The 12986-nt window shown below is 42.7% G+C and overlaps 1 protein-coding gene across 1 annotated transcript in view; it reads left to right on the top strand.

Annotated features, from left to right (window-relative positions):
* Positions 1 to 12986, top strand: part of TCP11L1 (t-complex 11 like 1) — a 54457-nt gene that overhangs the window by 19759 nt on the left and 21712 nt on the right. Inside the window, exons 5-6 of the mRNA XM_077460903.1 lie at positions 5321 to 5541; positions 12296 to 12432. Coding sequence (XP_077317029.1) covers positions 5321 to 5541; positions 12296 to 12432 — 358 coding nt within the window. The remainder of the gene's footprint in view (positions 1 to 5320; positions 5542 to 12295; positions 12433 to 12986) is intronic.

A 12986-nucleotide genomic window follows, 5' to 3' on the forward strand; every position in this document is an offset into this window, starting at 1 on the left:
TTTTTTTTGTGGTGACACACCTAGCAGAAAAAATGTTGGCGTCATAGGGACCTGTACCTCAGAGGCAGGTCAGTAAGTGCTGTGTTTGAATGCCAGAACGGCACTATCAAGGGACCACTCCAGTAGATGTGATAAAGGGTGCCTTTGTCTCCATGGCAAGGCCAGCATCGATTGGAGTTAGAAGGGTAGATGACATGGAGCACGCCTGGAGTCAGGTACCAGAAATAAAGAATTTTATAGGCGTTTTCCTTGCAAAGCATACAAAAAGAGATCTTAGCCTCCTGAGACCAGATCGTCCACCACGCCGTCTCAGGGATTTCTTTACCCAAAGCGAAGCATATAAGCATGTTTACCCTAGTTTGGTATGGAATAGGAATTAAGTATGCAATATATGTCGTAGATCAAGCCCCTACGTGCGGATCCCTCCAATATTATGCATTCGAAAGGGGATGGTGCTGAGAATTGAAAGTTTGAAGTAAAACTTTGGGCATAGTGGCGTATCTGCAGATATCCATAGAACACCTGGCGGGGTAAATCATATTTTTCCTGAAGTTCAGGAAATGTTAGCAATTTATGGGATCCTGGGTCTACCAAGTGGTCCAAAATGAAATAAATTCCTTGACGCCAAGGGCAAGGACATCGGATTAGAAAGTTTGGTAGGGAAATTCTAGGCTGATTCAAGGTGAGTATAACGTCGTCCGCAAACAGTGATATTTTAAATTATTTCCCCCTAACCGGGTATACCAAATGTCTGTGTTTCTGCGAATGGACGCCGCCAGGGGTTTAACACATAGTGCAAACAATAGGGATGAGAGCGGGCATCCCTGGTGGGTACCATTATTGACTGACAAGGAAGATGATAGAGATCAAAGAGGTTTTCACTTGGGGTGTAGGGTTGGTGTAAAGGTGTAGAATTGCCTGCAGAAAAGGCCCCCGGAATCCCATATTGCACAGCGTAGCAAACAGAAAAGGCCAAAAGCCTTTTCTGCGTCCAAGCTTAGTACTAATGACTCCAAACTATCTCTGTTTGCTACGTCAGTCAAGTCTATGACCCTTCTTGTGTTGTGTCCAGCCTGAAAGGACAAAGCCTATCTGGTCCTTATGAATCCGGGAGGGTAAGACCGCGTTCAGGCAAATCGAGAAGTTTGGTAAAGCTTTTCAAGTCAGAGTTCAAAAGTGCTATGGGCCTATATAGAGCCAGCACACAAGGGGGGGTTCTTTATCTGGTTTTGGGGTCAAAGTAAGGAAGGATCTCTGCATGTCCGATGGGATAGGGGTTTGCTGAAGGATGGCGTTAAAGTGTTTACACGTGTGGTAGCAATAGGGGAAAGAAAGATTTATAGTACTCAAGGAAGACTGTCCGGGCCAGGGGATTTATGTGTGGGTAAGGTATTAATGGTCCATGTGAGTTCCTCTTCTGTGATGGGTGCATTGAGGGGGAGGGGGTCCAAAAGTTGTAGTTGAGGAACCTTGCTGTGCTCTAGATATTGAATCATGTGATCTTCCAGATCTGGGGGAGAAGGGGTTATGAGAAATCCCAGGATTATTGTATAGGGCAGTATAAAACTCCTCAAGAGAGTGAGCACTGTCTCAGGGATGGGAAAGTAGGCAGCCCGATCTGTCCTTAATTTGATGTGGGAGCAGTCAGATCGTTTTCTTAGCTAATAGAGAGTGGGCCTTATTACCCTTGTTGTAATAGAATTGTTTCAGCCTAACTATGGCTTTTTCTACCTGACCTAGTGCCAAATCTTTGAGTCATACGTAGGCGGGCAATTTTTTTGAGTAGGGATGGAGAAAGTTGTAGCTGAAGTTCAAGGACTCTAAGTTCCTTTTCGGTTTGTAATTTGGTGGCTCTAGCATCTTTTTTTTCATAGCAGATGTGAGCGCAATACAGCAACCTTGGAGGACTGCCTTATGGCCTTCCGAGAGGGTAGAAAGGTATACATCGGGGGTATTGTTCTTAGCGAAATAAAGTTTCAGAGTAGATTCTAATTCCGTTTTAGAGGGGAGATGCTGCAGGAGGAAATTATTCAGCTGCCAGTGGCATGGCTTTGGATTAGGGGTGCCTAAATCCAGTGTGGTTGGTCTATATTTTAAATCTCAATAAAAAAAATTAAGTTTTAGGTTGCAACATAACAAAATGTGGAAAATTTTCAAGGAGTATGAATACTTTTTCAAGGCACTGTGTATATATTTATGTTTGACATTTTCATTTGGTAATATTTTCAATGAATGAATTTTCAATGAATTAAGCTAAAATTTGGACACACGAATACATTTAAATCTTCCTTCCCCACTTCCTGCCTTGATAAAACAGCCCCAGATAAAGGTTTGATTAGAAACAGAGACTCCAAAAGAAAACAGTTTCTGCTGAGCCTTTAAGCCCCATACACACTATCAGTTTTTCTGCTGAGATTTTCCTTCAGATTTACCAAAACCATGTAATATAAGGTCAAACCTTAGGAGTTTCAATTTTTTTGCAATCGGGCAGGCCCTTTTACTACATGGTTTTGGTAAATCTGAAGGAAAAAATCTGCAGAAAATCTGATAGTGTGTACGGGGCTTTAGAGAACTCATAAGGCTCAGTAAATCCTGTGCCTTATGTTCATCATATATTGTATATGTCTTTGTAAAATACTTGATATACTCTAAATCAGTGTTTCTCAACTCCAGTCCTCAAGGCGCCCCAACAAGTCATGTTTTCAGGCTTGCCATTATTTTTCACAGGTGATTTAATCAGTTTCATTGCCTTAGTAATTACCACAGCCGTTTCATCTGAGGAAAATCCTGAAAACATGACCTGTTGGAGCGCCTTGTGGACTAGACTTGAGAAACACTGCTCTATAGGACACCCAATGTTAGAGATGATTTATTCTGTCAAAGCAAACACACCTTTTTCACACTGTTAAAGAATAATATTCTCTTTTCCCTCAGTTTCTTGCCCTCATTCAGCTAATTAGACCCCAATGCTGGTGGACAGGGGCAGACAAGGATGCTGTGCCGGCTCCCTACATCCTCCTCATCAACCAATGACATTTTATTGTTGGGTGTTTTGGCAAGGCACCCCTGAAGAAACCTGGAGGCATTCCACAGTGCCTGGGCACTTTGGTTGGAAAAGGTTGCTCTAAACAAGTTTAATTAACCACTACAATACAGGGCACTTTCGCCCCCTTCCTTCCCAGCCCAATTTTCAGCTTTCATCGCTCTAGCGCTTTCAGTGACAATTGCGCGGTCATGCTACACTGTACCCAAATGAAATTGTTATCATTTTGTTCGCACAAATAGAGCTTTATTTTGGTGTTATTTATTCACGACTCCGTTTTTTTTATTTTTTGCGATATAAGCGCAAAAAAAGCGGAAATTTGGAAAAAAAGCAATATTTTCTTTTTTCTATTTTAAAAGAAATCCAATAAAATCAAATTTTGTCATAAATTTAAGCCAAAATTTATTCTGTTACATGTTTTTGGTAAAAAAAATCCCGTTAAGTGTATAATAATTGGTTTGTGTGATCACGGACATATGTACGCAAATGATCATGTACATATGTGTGCAGGTGATCACGTACATATGTGTGTAGATAATCATTGGGACATGTGATTTTAGTGGGACATATGTGGGGGACATGTTTTTATTATTAGGGACATGTGTTTTTATTATTTGGGGACATGTATGTTTTGGGGACATGTGTGTTTTGGGGACATATGTGGGGACTGTGTTTACACTGTGTTGTGTGTTGACACTAGACTGATGATCAGTGAGTAAAAAACAGCTCATACTCACTGATCATCAGCCGGCTGCAGCGTTCTGCTCTCCTCTCCTCAGCGATGATTTCCGTGTGAGGAGAGGAGAGCCGATTGCCTAGCAACCGGCTGTTTGTTTTCATCACATGACGGCCGTGATTGGACACGGCCCTCATGTGATCAGGAGGGTCAATCACAGAGCCCTCCTGCCGATCTGAGATGTGCCGTGTCCGGGTGACACGAGCACATCGGGATCGCGCCGCTGCGCGGGCACGCGCGCGCACGATCCCGCTACTTCTGAAGGACGTTCCTGAACGTCCTATCAGAAGTAGACGGCTCCCACCCGGCCCTATATATGCATTGGCCGGGTGGGAAGTGGTTAAATATATAAAGCATCAGCCTTCAAAAAAAGGGCAAAAAAAAGACTTTTATAGGATAAGTGGAGAATTTCGAAATAGGGATCCGTCTTTTCAATGTGAAAAAAGCTTAAAGAGGAGGGCCGTTTAAAAAAAAAAAAAAAAAAAATTAAAAGTCAGCAGCTGCAAACACTGCAGCTGCTGACTTAATAAGCACACTTACCTGTCCAGGGCGCCCGCGATGTCGGCCGCCCGAGGCTGACCCGGCCCTCGGCTCTCAGGTCCCGGCGCCGCCATTCCTTCTAAGGGAAACAGGCAGTGGAGCCTTACGGCTTCACTGCCCGTTTCCTACTGCGCATGCGCGAGTCGCGCAGCGCTTTGTGAATGGGACGCGCTGTGTTCTGGAACACACAGTTCCCAGAACACAGCGCGACCCATTACCCAGAAGACAACGCGACGAGGAGAGAAGAAAGAAGATCTCCGCGGAGGAGGAAGAGGAAGATTAGGATTATGTGCCTAGCAACAGGCATTTCTGGTAAGTAAAAAAAAAAAAATTTTTTTTTTTTTTTTTTTTTTTTTTAGATTTTTTGTAATGTTTAATATTTTTTTTTTTCAGGGTGGCCCTCCACTTTAAACTATGAAATAGGTTTTGAAAATAAAATACGTTTTTATTTTTTTTATTTATTTATTTTTAGCCCATCTATATTCAGAAAATCCTTGTAGAATTATTGCAGCATGATCAGTTTTAAATTGTTACTGGTACTCAATTTAGGAGGGAAGGAGTGCCGTCAAGATAGACGGAGCCGAATGTCCTGTGTACTCGGCTCCTCTCGGCTCGGTTCAGGTGTGACTGCGAGCAGAGCCGAGCCTAGCCGATTACACAGTACACTCGGCTCTGTCTATTTCGGCGGCGCTCGTTCCCTCCTTCCCTCCGAGGCAGCGGTTTGGCATATAACACGCACCCATGATTTTCCCCTGATTTTAAGGGGGAAAAAAGTGCATAATATACACCGATAAATTCGTTATATGTGTGTGAAACCGCAAATCCTGTTATATCAACCAATCAGTTCCTCTTTATCTTGTGGATTCTAAGCTTTAAGAATGATGGGATGAAGCTGATTGGTAGCTATAAGCATCACAGGCAGGTCTTGTTTAAAACATGTTCATATAAAGTTTTGTAATTTTTCCACTAGGATTGTGACAAGTATTTCTATTTTTTTAAAGACTCTTCTCTCATTCCTGTTACCTGGTCACACTCGACTGAGGAACCAGATTAACGAGGTCCTGGACCTGGAGCTCATTAAGCAGGAGGCAGACAACCGAGCTCTGGATATCCCTCAGCTTGCAAACTTTACTATTAGAATGATGGGAACATTGTGTGCCCCAGCTCGAGATGAGGAGATCAGAAAGCTACAGGATATTAAAGAGCCTGTGCCCTTGTTCAGGTATGTTAAACACCTTTCACTGCATGCAGCGTGCATCTTTTTATCTAGATCTCATTGGGATCCTTTCAGAACCACCTACCTACTTCTGTTTGGAGTTCTTAAAACGTTTTGGAGTACATGCGTTGTTTCCAGGATTTTATAATTGAGATCACTAAATAAAACCAGCTGACACATTTACCCAATTTCCTTATAATGGCTGATTTAATATGTATATTAAAGTATTTGTATTTTTTTTTTTCTTATTTTTTTTTTTTGTATAGAGTAGGGAAGGGTTAGAGCCCCTGTTCATTAAAAAGAAAAAAATATATATATATTTTTTTTAAATGTCCATTTCAAGATATTTCCTTTTGCTTCCTGCCCCAGAGACATCGGAATGTGCAGTTAATCCCTTCCTGGGAACATTTGACAATAAAACAGTTGTCCCCATTGGAAGATTTGCCTTTTCCTTTTCTGGTGACAATTATAAAAGAATGAATTTCCCATTACTTTCTGTCCTTTGGTTGCCAGGTCATACAGAGAGGGTGAATCATACCAGTGAGGGTGACGATGTGAATACAAACCTGACATAGAATTCCAAAACTTAGATGCATTAGAGAGCACAGCATCGTACATAAATGGCCTCAGACCTGCCCAGAAGCCCTTTAAAAACTTTGCTTAACTTGGTGACTTAAAGCAGGATTAAACTCCATGTATCTTCTTTTTTTTTTTTTTTTTTTTTTTTTTTTTTTATAAATTGGCCTTCACGTGGTTTTATGCCATAATGTGCTATTATATGCCACATATTAAATTATGACGGACACATTTGACATTATGTCAAATGAAGCCCACCAGTACCGAGTTGCCATCGCTCCCGCTGGTCACAGGAGCTTCCAACTTTGCCTATTCTTTCTTCTGGGTTCACTTTCTCCAGCTGCTTGAATGATTGGGCTGCAATGGTGTCACTCCCATGCATGTGCATGGGAGTAGCATCTTCATGACAGAGTGGTGCTGTAAATGCACGCTGAAGCATTTTATAAAAACCCTACCTGTCAACGTTTTTTCAAAAAAATGATAGTTTTTAAAGTGGTTCTAAAAGCTGAAGGTTTTTTACCTTCTTGCAATCTATGTGTTAAGGTAAAAAACCTTATGCAAGCAGCTCCCCAAGCCCTCCCTTATACTTACCTGAGCCCAATATTGATCCAGCGATGTGCAGTGACCAAGGAGCAGGGGACGGGGACATAGACACACAGTTGGCTCAGGAGTGAGTAGATTTGAGGGCTCCCATAGCAATAGGCTTGTTATGGTGGACACTAGGCAGGGGGGAGGAGCCAGGAGCACCAGTGGAGTACCTGAAACGAGGAGCATCTGGGCTGCTCTGTGCAAAACCATTGCACAGGGCAAGTAAGTATGACCTGTTTGTTACTTTACATTTTTGGAATAACTACTTCCACTTTAAGCATAGCATAGTTAAATGAGCCCTGGCATGTATGGTGTTTTTTTTATTTTATTTTTATTTTTTGTAGTGCACTGCAACCCACAGTAATGCGTTACCATGTGTTGTAGTGTGCGGCAATGCACACTTCTTGGCAAGGTTATTATTTTTATTTTTTTCTGAAGTTATGCTTTATGTGAATTGCAATGTCAATTGAATTGATATTCCTTGTCTCCTGCAATTCTTTGTAATTCACTGGGTACATTCTGCTCCACATCCTATGTGTGTGTGTGTGTGTGTGTGTTGTTTTTTTTTTTTTTTTCTCTTTTAATTTTGCATAAAGTTTCTACATCCTTCTTGTTTATAGCCAATTAAAAGGGGCATTTAATTTCCATTTATATACCTATAAATGTCCTGTAAAACACATATGATTTCTTCTACAAAGGTTTATGTCGGTGCCCGGCCTAATTTAAAAGATTTTTTACAACCGCTTTAAAATTCAATTTCCTGTAGCTCTCACTGTTCAGTTTGTTATATGCACAAACAAAAAACATTGGAGGACAGTAATGGCCTCTAAGATGCTATATATTCAGCTGAACATGTTTAATATTTCCAGTCTAAAAGCTGAATATATAGCTGCAATGCATACATGTGAATTGATCATATTATTTGTAAATCTGTTCAGCCAACCTTATGATCCTGAATCCCCTGCTAGACAGCATAGCACTGTTAAGTACTGTAGTACAGTTTGATCACGGACCTGCCCCCAGCCTGTGATTGGACAGTGAAGGAGCACCACCACCCTGATGAGGGCACCTCTTTGCTCTTTCCTCATGTCAGCAGGTCAGGTTCGTACTGTCAGAATGTCCTTTTTCAGGGTCTGATGGTCATAACCTTCCCCTCAAAATATAAATGGTTGAGGGGAAGGGTGAATTTTACACAATGCGTGTCTACCTGCAGTGGAAGCATTGACACATTTCATTGCAGACAGCCATCTTAAAATTCTAGTTGCATAGCCATTATGCTGGTCCTCTGGCTTCAGTACTTTGAGACTCTACACAGATCAGAAAAGGGTGGGGACTCGTAATCTGTATGCTGGTTCCAGTGAAATAGGTTTGCTGACATTTGGTTTTGGATCTGGTTCTCAATCATTAGGAGAGAAGGAGCTATGATATTGTGGTCTCACCAGTGGCGGCCTGTGCACTGTGGGCGTACAGGCGCCACCCCCCCATCCATGCGCCCGGCCTCTTTCAGGACGCCAAACGCATGGATTCCTATGACGAGGGTGGGAAGGGGTGGTACTTTTTGAAGCACCTGAGGCTCGAATAGGCTTCAAAATAGGGTGGGCTCAGGGCGCAGAGAGTATGCCCTGATCCCACCCAATTGTGTGACAATGGCAAATTCATTTTTGCTATTTTCACACTGACCTTCCTCCCCACCAATTAGGAGGCAGGACGTCCAACCTGGGGTAGGGGTTGCGTTTGATGGGCACGAGTGGCTGCATTTGATGGGGACAGTGAGGCTGTGTTTGATGGGCACAGTGAGGCTGCAATTGATGGGGGGGGGGTTTCAGTATTTTTGAATTTGAACACAAGACGCCACTGGGGCACACTGCGAGGAACTTGCACACTTGCGTGCTCCTAGCTGTAAAAGGGAGCATAAATGAATGTTCTCTCAGTACAGGGAATTGTAAAAGTTTTAAAAAGGGGATAGTATTGAAAATAGGTGTAACTTGGGCAGCCAGTGGTCTGGTCTGACCTGACAGAAAACCATAGACTGGACTTTTCCAATAGTAATGTTAGCAGGGATACTAATGACCTCTCCTAATTATATTGATGTATACTACAGCAGGCATTCTCAAACATATTGAGACCAGGCCTGGTAAGTTCTTCCAAAAGAATTCCATGCCCCAGCAGATAAAAAAATAAATAAATATATAATCATACAATAAAGTTATGGGAAAGCAAAATATGTGTGGACGTGCTGGAAGACTCTGGAAGGGGGGGGGGGGACAGGCTGTCACTGTGTGTGGGGAAAGAGTGGGTTAGGAGGCTTTGCACCAGTCTTGTTGGCCCTGTAGGGAAGAAGTTTATGGAGGTGGGCTGAGGTCTCTCCAGGAGACCGGGGGCTTTGCAGGGGTACTGTGGGAGACTGGAACTAAAGTGGGAGGTTGGAGGGGAACGTAAAGACACTTTTGAATGTTGGGAGCATAATGGGGGGGGGGGCTGGAGGTTCTATAGAAGGCTAAGGGGCACTATGGGAGCTGTGAGCTCTTTTGGGGGGGGGGGGGGGGGGCTGGGAGCACTGTAAGGGGTTGTGGTCCATTGCAGGCAATTGTGGGAGGTTGGTAGCAATAGCTGAGAGGCTCTGTGTGGATCTGCAGCTGGCTGGGAGGAGGGAGGCCCTCTGGGGTCTCTCTGGTGCCTTGGGTCATTGTGGGGGGATGAGGGACACTGGGCAACTATGGGAGGTTGAGGGGGGGGGCACTATTGGAGTTGGAAGGCACTGTGGTAGGTTAGGGGACCTGCAGTGGGCTGGCGGCACAGGAGAAGAGGGACCATGGCCAAAATCTAGCATTTGCGAAACACTACTCTACAAGGAACATGAATGCATCTGCATATGACATACTTGTTTTCAGTTTTGTATTTTGATTATTGTAACATTAAGAGAGTCACATCATACTATTTTCCAATAACTTACTCAGGGTTATGAGCAGGGCTGGAATGTGAACGGAAGAAGCAGCAGGAGGAGTCAGTCAGTTCATATTCCTGTAAGGAAGCATGCTGATAGGAGGAGAAAGCTCATTACAGTGCTGCTTCTTTTTTCACTGTCCAGTCATGGCTGAGGAGGGTTCAGGACAACCTGGGCTCAGGATGGACTGAAGACATTGTGTGGTGAAAAAGAAGTACTGTGGGGGGGATCTCTGGATTGACAATGGATATCAAAACAAAAGTTACTTTTTATATTCTTGTTTGAGCTATTAATTCTTATCTTACCTTTTTGGCTTGAGTTCCGCTTTAAAGTGCAGCATATTCTGTGATAGAACTTACTTCAGGTCTGCAAATTTAGAGCTCTTTTTTTCTTTTCTTTTTTTTCTTTACTGCTGTGTGACTTATGCTTTGTGTTGACGTGTGTCAGGTGTTTAAAGTAGATTGTATATTAAAGAAAGCCTTTTACTCTGTGTTGGCAGACGGTTCCCAGTGCTGCTAAACATAGATTAATTGGAAGGCGTGGGTAAAACAGAGTTTATGTATTCCAAACTGTTTGACTGTTCCAGACAAATCTTCCATCCATCACTGTAGATTAAAGGATTGTGCTGTTTAATGTACAGTGCCTGGCTTCGAGAATCGGGAACCTCGGCCAGAGCAGAAGAACAGACGGACAGAGAGCACAATACAAGACTCCACCGACATCCACACAAGTCTCTCTGTAATTGATTTCCTTCCTTATGAAAGGATTTATCCAGGGGATGTACATGATTTGGGAGAGGTTTTATATATGTACTGTTTGGCAGTTCATTTTAAAATAGACATTCACTCTTTCTGGTTACACTTCATATCCAAACCTTTGCTGGAGTTGGCAAAACAACCTGGCCGGATTAATGTGCCCATAGCATGCTGAGCAGTATCCGTTTGCATGAACAGAATTCAAGTTCTAGGCTGTAGTTCAGCAGAGGTACATTTATTACGCGTGCATGATGTGCACTCTATTCTTGTCTTGAATTAAAGGACAACTCCACCCGAAACCGATAATTCAGATCTGCATGGGCACATCATGCACACTTACTAAATGTACCTCTGCTGAACTACAGCATGTAACTCAAATTCTGTTCATGTAAAAAACGGATACTATTCGGCATGCTATGGGCTCATGTTATATGTTATACGCTGACTTTTGGGAGACTCAAATGGTAAGAGTTCCCAAGCATACTTCGGGGTTGATTTACTAAAAGCAAATCCACTTTGCACTATAAGTGCACTTGGAAGTGCAGTCTCTGTAGATCTGAGGGAAAGATCTAAAATGAGGGGAGGCTCTGCTGATTTTATCATCCAATCATGTGCAAGCAAAAATGCTGTTTGTTTGTTTTTTTTTTTGTTTTTTTGTTTTTTGCATGCCCCGTCCAGATCTATAGCAACTGCACTTTCAAGTGCGCTTGTAGTGCAAAGTGGATTTGCTTTTAGTAAATAAACCCCTTTGTGTCTCCACCCTCTTCCACAAGGAAAGAGCCGTTCTCTTATACTGGGGACTCGAAACATTAGCACATGGTTCAACTTACCAGCAAACATGCCAAAGTAAGTTGGAGGATGAACATATCGACCCTGACATTTCTGGATTTTAAATGTGCAGGCTCCAGGGCTGTCATCCCCATATTCATTTTACCACCTAGCAAGTAATTAACCTGCAAGGAGCATGTGAGATGTCGCTAAAACGGGAAGATCCTCCCAACAGGGACATAAACGACCAATAACATTTTTTTTTTTTTAAATCCTATCTGCTCTATTCATAAAGTTTTGGCTGGAGATTCACTTTAACCCTTATTTCACTTCAACCTTAAGCTCTAACTTAACCTAATTTCTATGTTAAATGTTAACCCCTCATTAATACTAACATGTATAGGATAGGTGCTTTACTTGTTCAGTGACCTTTAAAAATACAGTGATATTTTTTTTTTTTTTTATATTATAACATTCATATAGCACCAACACTTTACTTAGCATTTTAGACTTTGTACAATCACCTAACTCCCTGCCCATAAGAAGCTTACAATCTGAGGTCCCTATCTCCCATGTCTCCCATGTCTCACATGCAAGGGGCAAATCACCTACCAGCGTGTCTTTGGAGAGTACACAGAGGAAGCTCATGTAAGCACAGGAAAAACATGCAAACTCAATGCAGATGGTGTCTTAAACAGGATTCAAACTGAGTGCGGCAAGGCAGAAGTGTTATAATGTAAAGTTAGAAAAAGACAGACCGAAATGTGACCAGTTCAGCAAAAAAACTTTGAATTTTAAATCGTAGGTGGCTGTTTGACAAAAGGTGATGGTTAGATTGGTTTCTGTCAAACTGGAAAATGTTTGTCGATCAGCCTGTGCAACCAATCGGCTGCAGCTGCTCATCAGTGTATTTTCACCGCCACGAGTCCCGCTGTCAGCATGCAATGTCTGTGTAATGGATGCAAAAAAAATAAAAAATCTATGGCCAGCTTAACAAACCTAACCACAGGTGACAGATTGCACTTCAATAACACAATCATAATCCTATATTATGTTAATTGTGTATTAATCCCATGTATTATTTCTGGTAGCTTTAATGAAATATTTGTCTGTCTATCTTGTCCCACAGAGCAATCTTCGCTGCTCTGGACTTGATGAAATTGGACATGGCCAACTTTGCTGTCAGCAGCATCCGGCCTCAGCTGATGAAGCAATCTGTGGAATATGAAAGGAATAAATTTCAGGACTTCTTCGATAAGCAGCCAGGTATGAACGCTTTCTTTTCATGTTTTACTTTTACTTTTTAGAAAATAATTTTTGTGACGTTAACACTTAATCTCAGTGTCTCAGTGAAGCATGTTGTTGGCAGCCTTTTCAGCAGGGGCGGCCCGTCTATCCACACCACCCTCTATGATTAAGGGATAGGTTCGTGCATAGCATGAATCTATCCATGGCCGCCACCGCGGCCACCCCGTATGAATGCGTTTGGCACCTTTCAGGACGACGGGTGCCTGAATTACAGTGGCAGGGGTGTTTTTTTTGTTAAGCACCTGATTAGAGCCATAGGCTCTAATAGGCTTCAAAATGGGGTAGAATTGGAGTGCAGAGCATTGTGCTCAGAGCCCACCCAGGTGTGTTAGAAAAGCAAATGAATATTCACTTTTCTAACACTGACTCGCCTCTCCGCCAATCAGCAAGCACGGGGCTGATACCCGTTTCCCGATTGACTGAACGGTCGGGCAATCCTATTGGATGCCTAGGAGGAGGAGGGGGATGGAAGGTGGAAGCCACTGTGATCCACACCACAGGAGGAGGAAAAA

This window comes from Lithobates pipiens, unplaced genomic scaffold (genome assembly GCF_037356315.1).
Source record: "Lithobates pipiens isolate NorthernLeopardFrog02 unplaced genomic scaffold, aLitPip1_a1.2 Scaffold_10, whole genome shotgun sequence".
Lineage (NCBI taxonomy): Eukaryota > Metazoa > Chordata > Amphibia > Anura > Ranidae > Lithobates > Lithobates pipiens.